This window comes from Polistes fuscatus, unplaced genomic scaffold (assembly GCF_010416935.1).
Source record: "Polistes fuscatus isolate 324 unplaced genomic scaffold, CU_Pfus_HIC Scaffold20, whole genome shotgun sequence".
NCBI classification, from domain to species: Eukaryota; Metazoa; Arthropoda; class Insecta; order Hymenoptera; family Vespidae; genus Polistes; species Polistes fuscatus.
The window spans coordinates 1,050,446-1,063,623 of NW_025113097.1; the positions used below are offsets into that span (position 1 = coordinate 1,050,446).

Genomic DNA, 13,178 nt, shown 5'->3' on the forward strand with positions numbered 1-13,178 from the left:
AAATACGTCGCGATATAGTAAGTGGATGGTAAGAAGAAGGAAGAAGGGCTCGCCATTGGATGAAAAGAAGCTAGCTGTTGGATTCGTGGAAAAGGTTTGGTTGCAATAAGAAAGAGAAAGAAGGAAGGAAGAAATAGATAGATAGATAGATAGATAGATAGATAGATTGATAGAGTGGGTGGTAACAAGAAACGGAATCTGAAACTAGGAATTCGTGAGCGAGCTAGCGACCGACCATGGGAAAGTTTTGTATTCATACGGGCAGCAGCAACATCACCGATTCCGTTCTATGCGTTCGCGATAAATTCGCTTCTGTTGACACGGGAATTGAATTTCCTTTTCTACCTCGTGGCCTCGAAGACGGAAAAGTCGAATACGTACGTACGTACGTACGAATTTTTCACTAGTAGTAATAATAGTAGTAGTAGTAGTAGTATCTCACCTATCCTCTATACACGTGTACGAAGAAAATGCAAAAATATCAAAAAAGAAATACAAAATTCGAATGAGGGCAAAGAAATTGTTAAGAAAGTAAAATATAAAATATGATCGTTAGGAATACACATCGTGAAATTTATATATATATAAATAAATAATGAACTACGACGTTCGAGAGTATATTTGCGAAAAATAAATAAATAAAAAAAGGCTACCGGCACGCAGGTGTGTCAGCTGCGTTTTATTTCTGGAATATGCAATCAAATTCAGCTCTCGTGCTTTGCCCAAGCACAGAGAAGAGAAGAAGAACACTTCTTTTGTACCGTGCTTTCTGAAATATTCAATGAACGATCTGATCCAGCAATAATACACACGTACCTGAATAAATATATATCTATGTACACGAAAAGGATCAACTAGAAAGATAAATATAGGATGAAGGAAAGGGAAGGGAAGGGGGGTGTAGAATTAATAACGCTCTTTGGATATAGCAGGCGTCAAACAGCATCTAGAAAAATACTGGGAGTCTATGGATGCAATGGAAAGGGGGCAAAAAAATAATACGGAAAAAAAAAGAACGCAACAAAAGCTGTCGTCCCACAAAGTCGCGATCCTTTATCTGGGAGAAAAGAAAGTAAAGGGATGAAAAAAAAAAAAAAAGAAAAAGAAAAAGAAAAAAAGAAGAATAGAAGGGAAAAGGTTTTCCAATATGCAGATTGGTGAACCTAATACGAAAAAGTCTCGTGCTTACCGATAGTTCGACAAAAAGGGATCGTCGTTGTTGAAATGAAGAACCTCCCTCGTACGTAACAATAAAGTTTTCCTTTTAACGACAGCATTAGCGAAATGAAAACTTACAGAAACCTTTTTTTTTACTCTACTTTCAATTAACGCAACTTCCCCATTTCATTTATATTATATATTATGTATGTATATTTACTTTGTTAGAAAGTATACTTATATACGTATTATTTGTACAAATGGAATTTTTCTCATAAACAGTAATCATGATATTTTTCCCTTTCTTTCATATATATATATATATATACGTGTATATAGTTTATATCGAGAAAATAAAGTCAATAAAGCTCGAAGCATGATATATCCCGTTTCAGTTGTTTCCGAGTAAACGTTAAAACCATGGGGGGGAAAAACTAAAAATCAGAGTGCCGGAGCAATTTCAAGGGGATTAGTTCATCAATGTTTCATGAGACGACCACACGGAACTTAATCTACTCTTTAAAATGGAAATCGAAAGAGAAAGAAAAAGAGAGTTTACGTTCTTTTCAGGATCACGCACGACACTCGAATCAACGTTATGCCAACGGGCTTTCGAATTCTCTTCAAGTTTTGACCTTCCGTATACCCACTTCAGTTTTCTCATTAGTTTCCAAAAGAATCGATCGCATTGGCTACTACTACCTCTTCCACGTTTATTCGAATATTTTTTTGTGAAGTTTTCTTTCTCTCGTAAGATTCGTCTCGGTTAAACGAGCACAAACGTAATCGTTATCGTATACTAATTCGAAACAAAAGAAACAACGAGAGTTTCCATTTTCTCTCGATACTCTTCCTTCCCCATCTAACTTTTAAACTTCTCAGATTACCTAATATGTACTGCTACTACTACCACTATTGCTTTCTCTACCCTACTTTCCCTGTTTAAATTACGTTCATCGCGATTATACGTTGCGTAGATCGTCGTATCGAAACTTTGTTATTTCGCTATTGAAAATTAAACAGTCTCTGATCGTGAATATTTTACAGATATATTAGAATAACTAACTTTTCCCTGTGAAAAATCAATTCTATCGATTAAGGAATCAATAATAATTATCAATCATTCTATCTTTGATAGTTCAATTGAATAACAATCGTATTAACGTGATTTTTATTTTGCTATTTCTTTTGTTTTTATTTTCTTTTATTTTCGGTAATTTTAATTAAGAGTCTAATTACGTGAAATAATATAACTAATGTTTGTGCTCGATAATCCGATAAAATAAACAGTTACGATGATTGGTAGAGGATATTAACGATGTAAAGCATAGTCAAAATCGATCATCCTAAATGATTTTTAACGTCAATAAGAGATGACAGGTATACGTTATATTAATGTTCAAATATCTGCCAATCATTAGTCGGACGAATGCATTGAATTTTCGTGCCAACATCGAATTTTCGATGTTAGTAGTAGCCCGGCAAGCAGGACCTACGCAGGCTGAACGTTATCGAACACGTTAGCAATGTTTTGTACACTAATTAGCTTCGTACCAACCGCTGGACAGCTGATTTTCCAGGTAGCGTTGATTGACGTGATACTCGAGTTTCATGTCGAACCTCAATTGGGACTGAATTGCTGAAGCGTACCGATACTTCGTTAAACACACTCCTGAAACGACCGAGTGCATCCTATTACTACGTTGCCGAAATGTCACTCTTGTCAATGACAACGGTGTCATGGCTAAACCACATCGATACTACGATCATCGAACTTTTCCTCGTTATTATTCGACGATTCAAACTTCACGTTGAAATTTTAACGTACCCAATGGTTTTACTGGTCATTCGATAAACGTTTCAGGATTATCGATTTTGTATTTCTCATATTTCAAATTCTATCGGAATTTCTCAAAATTATTACGAATATTCTCTCTATTTTTCTCTCTCTCTCTCTCTCTATGTTTCTCTTTTTAACAAATAATCATTACGATTTTGCGATATTAACTCATTTAATTGAGATAATATTTCTTATATTAAAATATTATATAATAAATAAATAACTAAATATTATATGTGGATGCTTGTTTGTGTGTGTGTGTGTATTTAGATATATTTTTTTTTGTTCTATTTTAAATTTTTAAATCAAGATTATGTTAGAGAGAAATTCTATAAAAAAAAAAAAAAATAATGAAACGAAGTTATTTCTTTGAAATATAATTAGTAACATTCAAGTAGCACATGTCAAGGATTAATCCGGCAGACATTTTAAGTAGTACAAATCAGGCATTCGTGTATTCGGTCAGACATTTATTTTTTTTCTACTAACAATATAATTATATTTTTTGCAAACAAGATATAAACCAAGACGAAAAGAATAAAGTATGAAATAAGAAAAAAAAAAGAAAAAAATAACCAAATTCACGAGACAGATTTGCGAATGCCAGTATTTATTTATTCCTCGAAGTTTTCTTCCACTGCTGTCTCTCTCGTTTTATCTTTTTTTTACTTTCTAACGTTGGCAACATATGCGCATATTTCACTTTTTCCTAACAAGACGAGGATAAAGAAAAAGAGAGATGACGAAGGGGTTGGGGTTGGGATTGGGGTTGGGATTGGGAGGTGGGAGGTAGAAGGAAAGAGGAAGAGGAAGTGGTAGAGAAAAAGCTGCGTGCAACAGAAACACGCCATGCCTCTAACGTATAACTCTTTGCTAAATTAGAATACCACCATGATCGCATTTTTATACCATTCCTCGTATCTTTCTTTCGCTTCTTTTATCTTTTTGATTCCCATGCGTTGCTCTGTGGTTTTTTCTTTTTTCTTTCTTTTTTTTCTAGAAAAATAATATAGTAGTCAAATACGAGAACAAACGAACGAACGAATAAGAAGAAAACACGACGTGGAAAATCTGTTGAAATTGAAACCATTGTTTAGACGAATGATCGAAATCATAAATAAATAATAAGTTAACAAAATTTAATCGAATGAGACGATTATATTATCCTATGGTGTTTTTTAAACGCCATCGCGATTAACGTTAACGTTTATATCTCCGTACACGTCTCGAAGATCAACTCATTTCTACGAGTAAAACACGAGTGCCATTATAAATGTCTCGAGCATAGAAGCGAAGTGCTCTACTTAACCCGGTTAAAAAGAGAAAGGAAAATACGAAAAGACGAGGGGGTTGGCTGGGGAAGGGTAGTAAGTATGACGACGACGACGATGACGACGGTACGTCTGGGTGTATAAAATAATCCTTTCTTTCTTTCTTTCATTCATTCTTCATCTTTCTTCCACGATTATTCCGAGTTTTTTCACTTAAATCTTCCACTAAATATTAAAACTACATTTTTGCATATAACGTTAAGTTATTACATCGGGGTAAATATATATATACTTATCATATAAAAACCATCACACGAAGTAATTATTTATCCCGAGGTCTTTTCATTATTTCGTACATTAATGGTCGTCGTAATTAAAGATTCCTCCCCTTTTTTTTATTCTCTCTCTCTCTCTCTCTCTCTCTCGTTTTAAATTTACTTTTTTTCTAATTTATAAATCATTTTTTCCGATGTATGACGGACCTTAATTAAAAGTTCTAATTTTTCTTTATTTCTTACTTTTATTTCCTCTAAATAAATCAACCAATTTTAAAATATATATATATATATATAAAAGAGGAAGAAAAAGCCTAGAAAATATTATTTACAAATTCAATTGATTTTTTATCTTGTCCAGAAAATAAAACTATTGAAATAGAACTATTGAAATCTTAGGAAATTTGGACGTGGTTAGAAATTCTTTTTGAACGTTATTTTGATCTAGATTTACAAGAAGAGAAGACTCTTTAAATCCTCTAAAATCTGAAACAAAACTTAAGTATTTAAAATTTATAGGTTCTTTTAAAAAAAAGGAAGGACTCTGTAGAAAAAAAGCTTTAAATACACGAAGACTAACGAATTTTAAAATTTTCTAAAATAGCCATTTTAAAGCTCCCTAAAGTCTCTACAATCAGATGTAAAACCTAACTATTTTAAATATATAGGGTGTCTTAAAACAAGGAAGGCATCTGTACACAAAAACTTTCATAACGCGAAAACTAACAAATTTTCAAATGTTTCAATATGGTTATTTTAAAGTTCTTTAAATGCTTCACTTCAGACACACGAATTCTTTGGACAAACTAATGAAAAAAAAAGAAAAGAAAGAAGGAAGAAGAAGAAGAAGAAAAACGAAATGAGAAAGCAAAGAAGAAATAACGAGATTCCTCTTTTCTATTCTCATTTCGTAGAGAAATAATGGCTATTAGGTAGGACCTTTCGTAGAGAACTCTGACCAACCATTAAGTACAGAAACGAGCAATCCAAAGTGAAAAGCCATCGGCGTGGTGTTCATCCTTTTGCCGAACAACGCACACGTTAGTTTCGTTCGTTCAGTCATTCGGAAATCGTGCTTTAAAGCTTTCCCAACCGGGTCAATCGGTGACATTAGCGAGGAATTTCAAACTATCCACGGTCGTCGTTCTCTCCTATTTGTTCATTAGCTATCCCATAGGAAGAATCTATCCGTTAAAACACACGAATCTACTCTTACCTATTGTTCAAAAATTGTTTTTTTTATTTTGTTCAAGTTACTCCCTTCGTTCCTTTCTTTTTTACCTCCTTCCTGCTCTTATTTTCTTTTATTTTTACTCTTATTCCTATCTTTTCTTTCTCTCTCTGTTTATTTCACTCTATCATTTTACCATTCGCGATAAGAAAATTTGTAATAAGTGTAATTTAAAATGTTGCATTGGAAAATATACATGTTTTACGCGAGTAATTGGGATTATCTGTGGAATTATGTGTATACTTGTGAATATAAAACTAATTATTCGTTTTAATGACCGAATACTTTTTAAATAGAAGTATTTATCATGAATATTTGATTTCACATTCGTATTTCGTTATAAATTATATATATATGGTCTTTCATCGAATATATTTATATAACATATATGATTTTTTTTTTTTTCCATCAAAACGTGATTCGTTAAAATTGGATATTCTAGATATCGGATTGAAGATCTATTTTTTGTTTTATCTCTCTCTCTCTCTCTCACTCTCTATCTCTCTCATTTTTCATTTTCATTTTCTCCTTTTTTCCCCTCTCTTTTATTTCTTTTTTCCACATCAATTTTTACTCGTTCATCGTTTGATGGAAAATGTAATACCGTTGAATTTGATCTCGAAAATATTTTCTTTATCCTCTTACATTTAAAAGTTTGGGGGATTTTTATTTTTTACTCTTGCTGTTGTTGTTGTGTTGTAATACACACACACACACATATATATATATTGAAATATCTTTATAGAATAGATCGAAGAAATGAATCAATCTTAAAGTTAACATAAAACGAATAGTTTTAAACGACGTGAATGTGATATAATATAATTTATAACTTACCACAGGTATAAACGACTTCGAAATACGTCTTGATTTCCGGTCTGCATGGGTCGTTAAACGTCGTGCTGTTCGCCACGATGGAACAATGTCGTTTTCCATGGCACATTTGTATTACAGTCTCAGTAGCATAAGTCGCCGTACAGGCTGCCAAGTAACATAGAGAAGAAACGATATCGTTAAAATAACAATGGACGGTGCTACGACAATGTCGTCGAATTTCAAACATTACGATAAAGTTCTCTCATTCTCTCTCTCTCACTCTCTCAAAGTAAGCAAGACGAAGAAGAGAATTTCAGCCAGTCCGGAGATTTCAAAATCTCAACACCTGTTGAACCGAATCTAATTCGAGTTCGAACGTTCCTCGAATATATATATATATATACAACTCGTTTAATCTCTTAGAAAAGGAACTATCGAAGAAAACCACGTTTCTATATTGGTTTAGTGATAAACAAGAAAATAACAAAAAAATACATCTGACTCTTCTCCACCTGACACATACGCGCGCACAGACGCGAACGTAGACCGCACGCAGTTGTGGAAAAGTTTGTCCACGTGTTCGAACAAGTTAATAACAATTTTCGTGACGTTAAATGGAACGAACAAGAGAAATGATAAAGTTATAGATACGTAATAGGATAGGACAGTAGTAATAGTAATAGTAGTAGTAAGTTAAGAATAAAAGCTTCTAAGGAAAAATCCTGATAAAAAGTTGTATTATTTGTCATGATAACAAAAAGCTACGCAGCAGTAAGGGCCAACCAAATGCTTTTAACCGTTACCAACTACTATCTCGAAGCAACTATTATTATTACATTCGACTGTAGGACGACGACGGTCGAACCTTTTCTAGAAGCAACCTTACTCAACCTTTCCCTAGCCAACCAAGAAAGTTCGACCTAAGCAAAAGGGTGGAAGGGAGGATGGAAGGAAGGTAAAGGTAAAAGAGAATCTCGCAAACTTTACCAACAGGTCCCCCTTTACCATGTGACCCCCCCCTCTCCCCCTATTCTCACGTAAAACGTCCATTAAACGTGTACCAGTTATATTTTTTTTTTACTCTTCTTTTTTTTTTTTAATTCTTTTCGTTTGACAAAGGAAAGCTTCGGGTCTACTTCGTAAGGGGAAAAATAAAAAGCTGACTATCGTTAGGAGAGGAGACACACAAGTTCAACTCCTCTCTTCTTACCTTACCTTACCTCACCTTTCCTACTCCCATAGAACTAACTCCTTCCCCATAAGCTTCCTACCTCTCTCCCCATTCTTTCCCAAGGTACATCGATTCTTAAGATTTTATCTCAGATCGTTGGAGTTATATCAAGAACGTAAACGCGAAGCTTTTATAACGCACGTTACGTTTTTATTTTAATGACGTACCCCCCCCTCCTCACCACACCCCTCCTCATAGTGTTAACTTTCTTAACGGTACTTACGTTCGTCGTTATAACTTCGACGATATTGTTTTTCTTTTTTCAAACGTAATCTTATTTCCGTTGTTTCAACCAAAGTGTCCGTTCCCAGCAATTTTTAATAAAAAGTGAGAACAAAAAACAAAGCAGAAAGAAAGAAATTCAGTCGGATGTATTCTTTTTTTTGTCCTTTTTTCTATCTTTTTGTTTCCCCCTTTCTCGGTGGTCATCGATACCACCACCCCCCTTTCTCTCCAATATATGACGAATAAACGAACGCTTTTGTCATTATTTAATCCGATTTATTTAACGATGCAATGGTCGACGAACCTTTACGAGAACGTCGGAGCAATTCAATTTTCAACGATCAAACGAACATTTATAAATATCCAATTTCATTTCGTATAATATGTAAAAAAAAAAAAAGAAAAAAGAAAAAAAGGAAAAAGTAGGCTGGGAGAGGGGGGAGAAGGGGGAGGTAAATTTAACGCCGTTGGATTGCGTAGAATATTAAAACAACGCGTTATAATTTGAAATCCTTTTTTGTAGCGACGCGGCTTTTCATCAATTTTACTTTTTTTGTTTTCTTCCTACCTTTATCTCGTTCTCCTTAATTTTCATTCGAGTTGGTGGGGGGGGGGGTGGTGGTGGTGGTGGTAAAGATTGGATAGACGGAGACAAAGTGTTCACGAACTTTTCTTTTATGATAATTAATGATGTACACCGAGGAAGAAAAAAGAAAAAGATTAAAATAATAATAAAAAAAAGAAAAAATGAAGAAAAATTGACACAGAGTGGTGCTTTCGAATAACGATGAAATAAATAAAAACAAAAAATATTGGCAGCTACGTGTTTTCTCTCGTCGAATAAAAAAATCGATATCCATCGATCGATCGATCGATCTATCGATCGTTCGTTCGAACTACGAAGAAACGCAGGTAGAAAAGGTTGGAAATGCATTCCTGGGAAAACTATTCGACGAATTCGTTTCGTTTGACTCGCACCCAAACGAATCGTCTTTTTATACTCTCTCGCGTACTAGTCGTCGTCGCAATATCAAAGCCGGAGAAAAAAAGAGAGAGAAAGAGAGAGAGTTTCGATCGATAACACCCCCTCTCCCTTGCCCTTTCCGACGTTGGGTTGTTTTAAACAAAAGGGTCATTAATCGAGCGGACTCACTATCGTTTTTCAGTCCGTGAGGTTGCGGACACTGAAAGGACTCGTACTCCGGTTTACCAAAGGACGCACGTAAAATGGCCACTCTCTGTCCAGGGTGACAGGTGAGATTAACAACGTCGTTTTCGCAAACCACCTTCCTCCTGAATTCGTCTGCAAACAGAGAAGACAAAAACAATAGTAAATAAAAAATACACTTTTTGGTTTTTTTTATATCTTTTTTTTTATAATTAAAACTATATATTATAAACTATATAACTTATTATATATATATATATTACTTATTATATATATACATATATAATAAACTATATAACTTAATATATATATATAATAAATTAATTAGTAAGTTAATATATATAATAAACTTATTAACGTTTTACCAAGAAGATTTATACTTCTTCGTATTTGAAACATTTATAAACATTTTCAATCTGGAAATGGATTAAAAGTATAACACGATTGCATAATTTGAGAATGATATCTTATGAAAAAGTGATTTTCTCTTCCATCACCCCAACCCCTCCCCATGCATAAAAAACAAACGAACGAACGAAAATGTTGATTACACTATCTAACTATCTGTCGTATCCTCGTCCGATAGAAACATTAGAAACTACTTTAGAAATGAAAGCCACAAAAAAAAAAAGAAAAAGAAGAAAATGAGAATGAAAGATCTATGGGAAAAGAGAGCATCGGAATGATGGAACGAGCACGTGTTTTCTCTCTCACTATCTCCTTCTCTAAAAATAATACAAAAACATAGATTACAGATTGTAATATTCGTTCGGGAATGAATAAAACACACGATGTTGTACCCAGATGTTAGTTCAATTACGAGAATCGTTATTTCTTGTCTCGGTATTATAAATTTAACACCATACATCTTTCTAATAAGTGAGTACGTTATATTCGTTTTTATTTCTTTTTACAAAATTCGTTTAACTTTTGCTTTATCCAAGCTATTTATTGCGTTCGAATTATCAAACTCTTACCCACCCTTATTTCTCTCTCTTTCATTCTCGGTTCTTTTCTTTTCTTCTTTTTATTACCACAAAGTTAGGTAGTGCAGCAACACTTATACCTGAGATAAAGCGTTTATATGCCTTACTTTATTGAGTCGACAATTTACGTTAACACTCCCTCTCTCTCTCTCTCTCTTTCTCTGTTACATACATGCATATATACATACATACACATACATAGCAATCGTTTACTTATATACTCGCAAAGCTTGTGTAGTAAAGACGAGCTAAGGAGAAGAAGAGCCGATATTGTCGTCTAGTAGTTGTTACCCCCCTTGTTCTCCCCCTTCTCTTCTCCTCTCCTCTCCTTCTACCATCACCCCTTGTTGGCGAGATTTTCGAGAAAATTGAGAGGCGCATGCCACCACCATTCCTAAAGGGGGTTGCGAACGACGCAAATATATTACACGTAGTACTACTCGTGGGTGCTTTTGTTCTCGAACGTTAAAACGTATCTTATATATATATTTATGTCGTAGTATCTTCCTTCTATAAATAAAATCACCACCGACTTATCGAATTTTATTAACAAAATATATCTTGTTTATAAAGAATCTTTTTATCTTCCTATTTTTCTTACGTTTTATTCTAATATGCATTTATAACGTATGCACGTGTACAAATTCGAATTATATTCATTTTTCTTTTGATTCAAATGATTTATTATATATTACATTTCTCAATAATAATTAAATTTTATTAACAAATATATCTTGTTTATAAATAACCCTTTTTTTTTCCTATTTTTCTTACATTTTATTCTAATATGTATTTATAACGTATGCACGTGTACAAATTCGAATTATATTCATTTTTCTTTTGTTTCAAATGATTTATTATATATTACATTTCTCAATAATAATTAAATTTTATTAAAAAATATATCTTGTTTATAAAGAACCCTTTTTACTTCCTATTTCTCTTACGTTTTATTCTAATATGCATTTATAATGTATGCACGTGTAGAAATTCGAATTATATTCATTTTTCTTTTGATTCAAATGATTTATTATATATTACATTTCTCAATAATAATTATAATAATAAAATACTGCTGTTAATTAAACAACCAGTTCAAATATTCATGAAATTCTTCATAATTATTTATTATGTATACGAGTACATATTTACATACACTATAAATGCATTCATATTTGCAATACTATATATCCTTTTATATATATATTCTTTCTCTCTGTTTCTTTCCCTCTCTTCTATTTCTTTCCTTCTACCTTTTGTTATTAGCGTACGCCCGAATAAAGAGGAAGCTATCGAAGGGCAGGTAAAGAACGAACTTTGCAAAGGCACGATGTTAAATGGTTCGTGAAATTTCTCGAACAAGGAGAACGAACCAAACTGATGGAACGAGAGAGAACGAGAGAGAGAAAAAGAAAGAAAAAGAGAAAGAAAGAGAAAGAGAGTACAATCCACCGACCGACCTTTCCTAATAATCGAACCGATAGAAATCGAGACGGTCGGATTTTTTAATTGGCACGATTCTCTCAACTGAAAGGCAAAGGAAAATGGATAAAAAAAAAAAAAGAATAAGGGATGATCGGAGGTGGGTGGTTGGGTGAAGGTGGGGGGTAGGGGGAAGGACTTTGAGAAAGAGTAGAGACAAAGAATAAAGAAAGAGAAAGAAAAGAATGTAGGTAAACTCATCATCGTCAATGGTGATTATTATCGTGAACGTATATTTTTTTTATTTTTTATTTTTTTCCCTACAAATAACCCTTCCTTCCTTCCTTCCTTTCATGCCCCTTCCACACACCGTCCTACCACCGCCCTTAGTATTTTTTTTTCCTCTCCCCATTTTCCTTTTCCCTACTCCGGTTCTTTTCTATTTCGATCGACCCACTTTCGTACTTCGAATTATTAATGATATTTCTATATACGTGGGGATGGGGATAGGGGGGGTGGGTGGTTATACGTACGAACATGTATACACATTCTAAATGTTGGAGAAGAAAAAAAGGGGGATATGAGATAAGAGTGAAAGGGATAGAAAATAAAATGAGAGAAAAGAGAGAAAGGGAAAAAAAAGAAATAGAAAAAGAAGAAGCAAATGAGCGAACGCGTATCCTTTTCTTTCTCTCTCTCTCTCTCACATACACACACACACAAATACATTTACTCGTAATACATATATACGACGAAATGGAATTCTTTTCAGGAAGTCGTTGTTGAGAACGTCCGGCCCTTTTTTCGACTATTTCCCCGAGAATTCCGGTGAATAATGAAAAGGGGTATTCGAGTCGGTGGCTTCGTAAAGGAGATGTTATTAGATTTTTCGACTCCTCTCCATGGCTTACTTTTTTTTTCCCTTTTTTATCCCTTTTTTTTTTCATTTTTCTTCTTCTTTCTTTCCTTCTCCCACCTCTCATCGCACTCACTTTCTTCCCTTGGTCTTCCTTACAAAACACTACCACTTCCGGATTTTTAAACGCGTATACTTTCTCCCACAAAAGGCTACCCAGTGAGGTTATTTTTTTCCCCTTTCTTTTTTTTTTCTTTTACTTCCCCTTTTTTCCACGGCACACGCCCACCTCTTTTCGTACTCATCAAAATTCATTTCAATTTTTAGTTTAGAAAAGTTTGAAATGACTAATAGAACGAATGGTAGTTTATAACATTTTTTCAACATTTCAAAATGAAGTGATATTTATTATAGAAAAAATAGAAAAAATAGAAAAGAAAAGCAATATTTGTGAATTAATAAAAGATTACGAAAGGAATCCATCGAATTGTTCCTTCTGTCAAGGACCCTTTTCAGGGTTGGAAATCTAAATTTTTGTTTTTAAACCAGTCACAGTTTTGAAAACACATTTGACCAATCACGATAAGAATAAGTTATTAAATCTCGTGAACATTTTTAATGTTAAATAAACGTTGTTATTCCATTAATTTTATTCTTAGAGAACGTAGAATATTGTCTCAGACAAATCTAACAAACATA

At 33.6% G+C, this 13,178-nt stretch overlaps 1 protein-coding gene across 7 annotated transcripts in view; it reads right to left on the reverse strand.

Moving 5' to 3' along the window:
• LOC122517539 overlaps positions 1 to 13,178 on the reverse strand; it is a 146,249-nt gene that overhangs the window by 22,071 nt on the left and 111,000 nt on the right. For all 7 annotated transcript variants that reach the window (XM_043635984.1, XM_043635981.1, XM_043635983.1 and 4 more), the window contains 2 exons: positions 9,201 to 9,350; positions 6,613 to 6,756 (listed from right to left, as the gene is read on the reverse strand). In XM_043635984.1, coding sequence (XP_043491919.1) covers positions 6,613 to 6,756; positions 9,201 to 9,350 — 294 coding nt within the window. The remainder of the gene's footprint in view (positions 1 to 6,612; positions 6,757 to 9,200; positions 9,351 to 13,178) is intronic.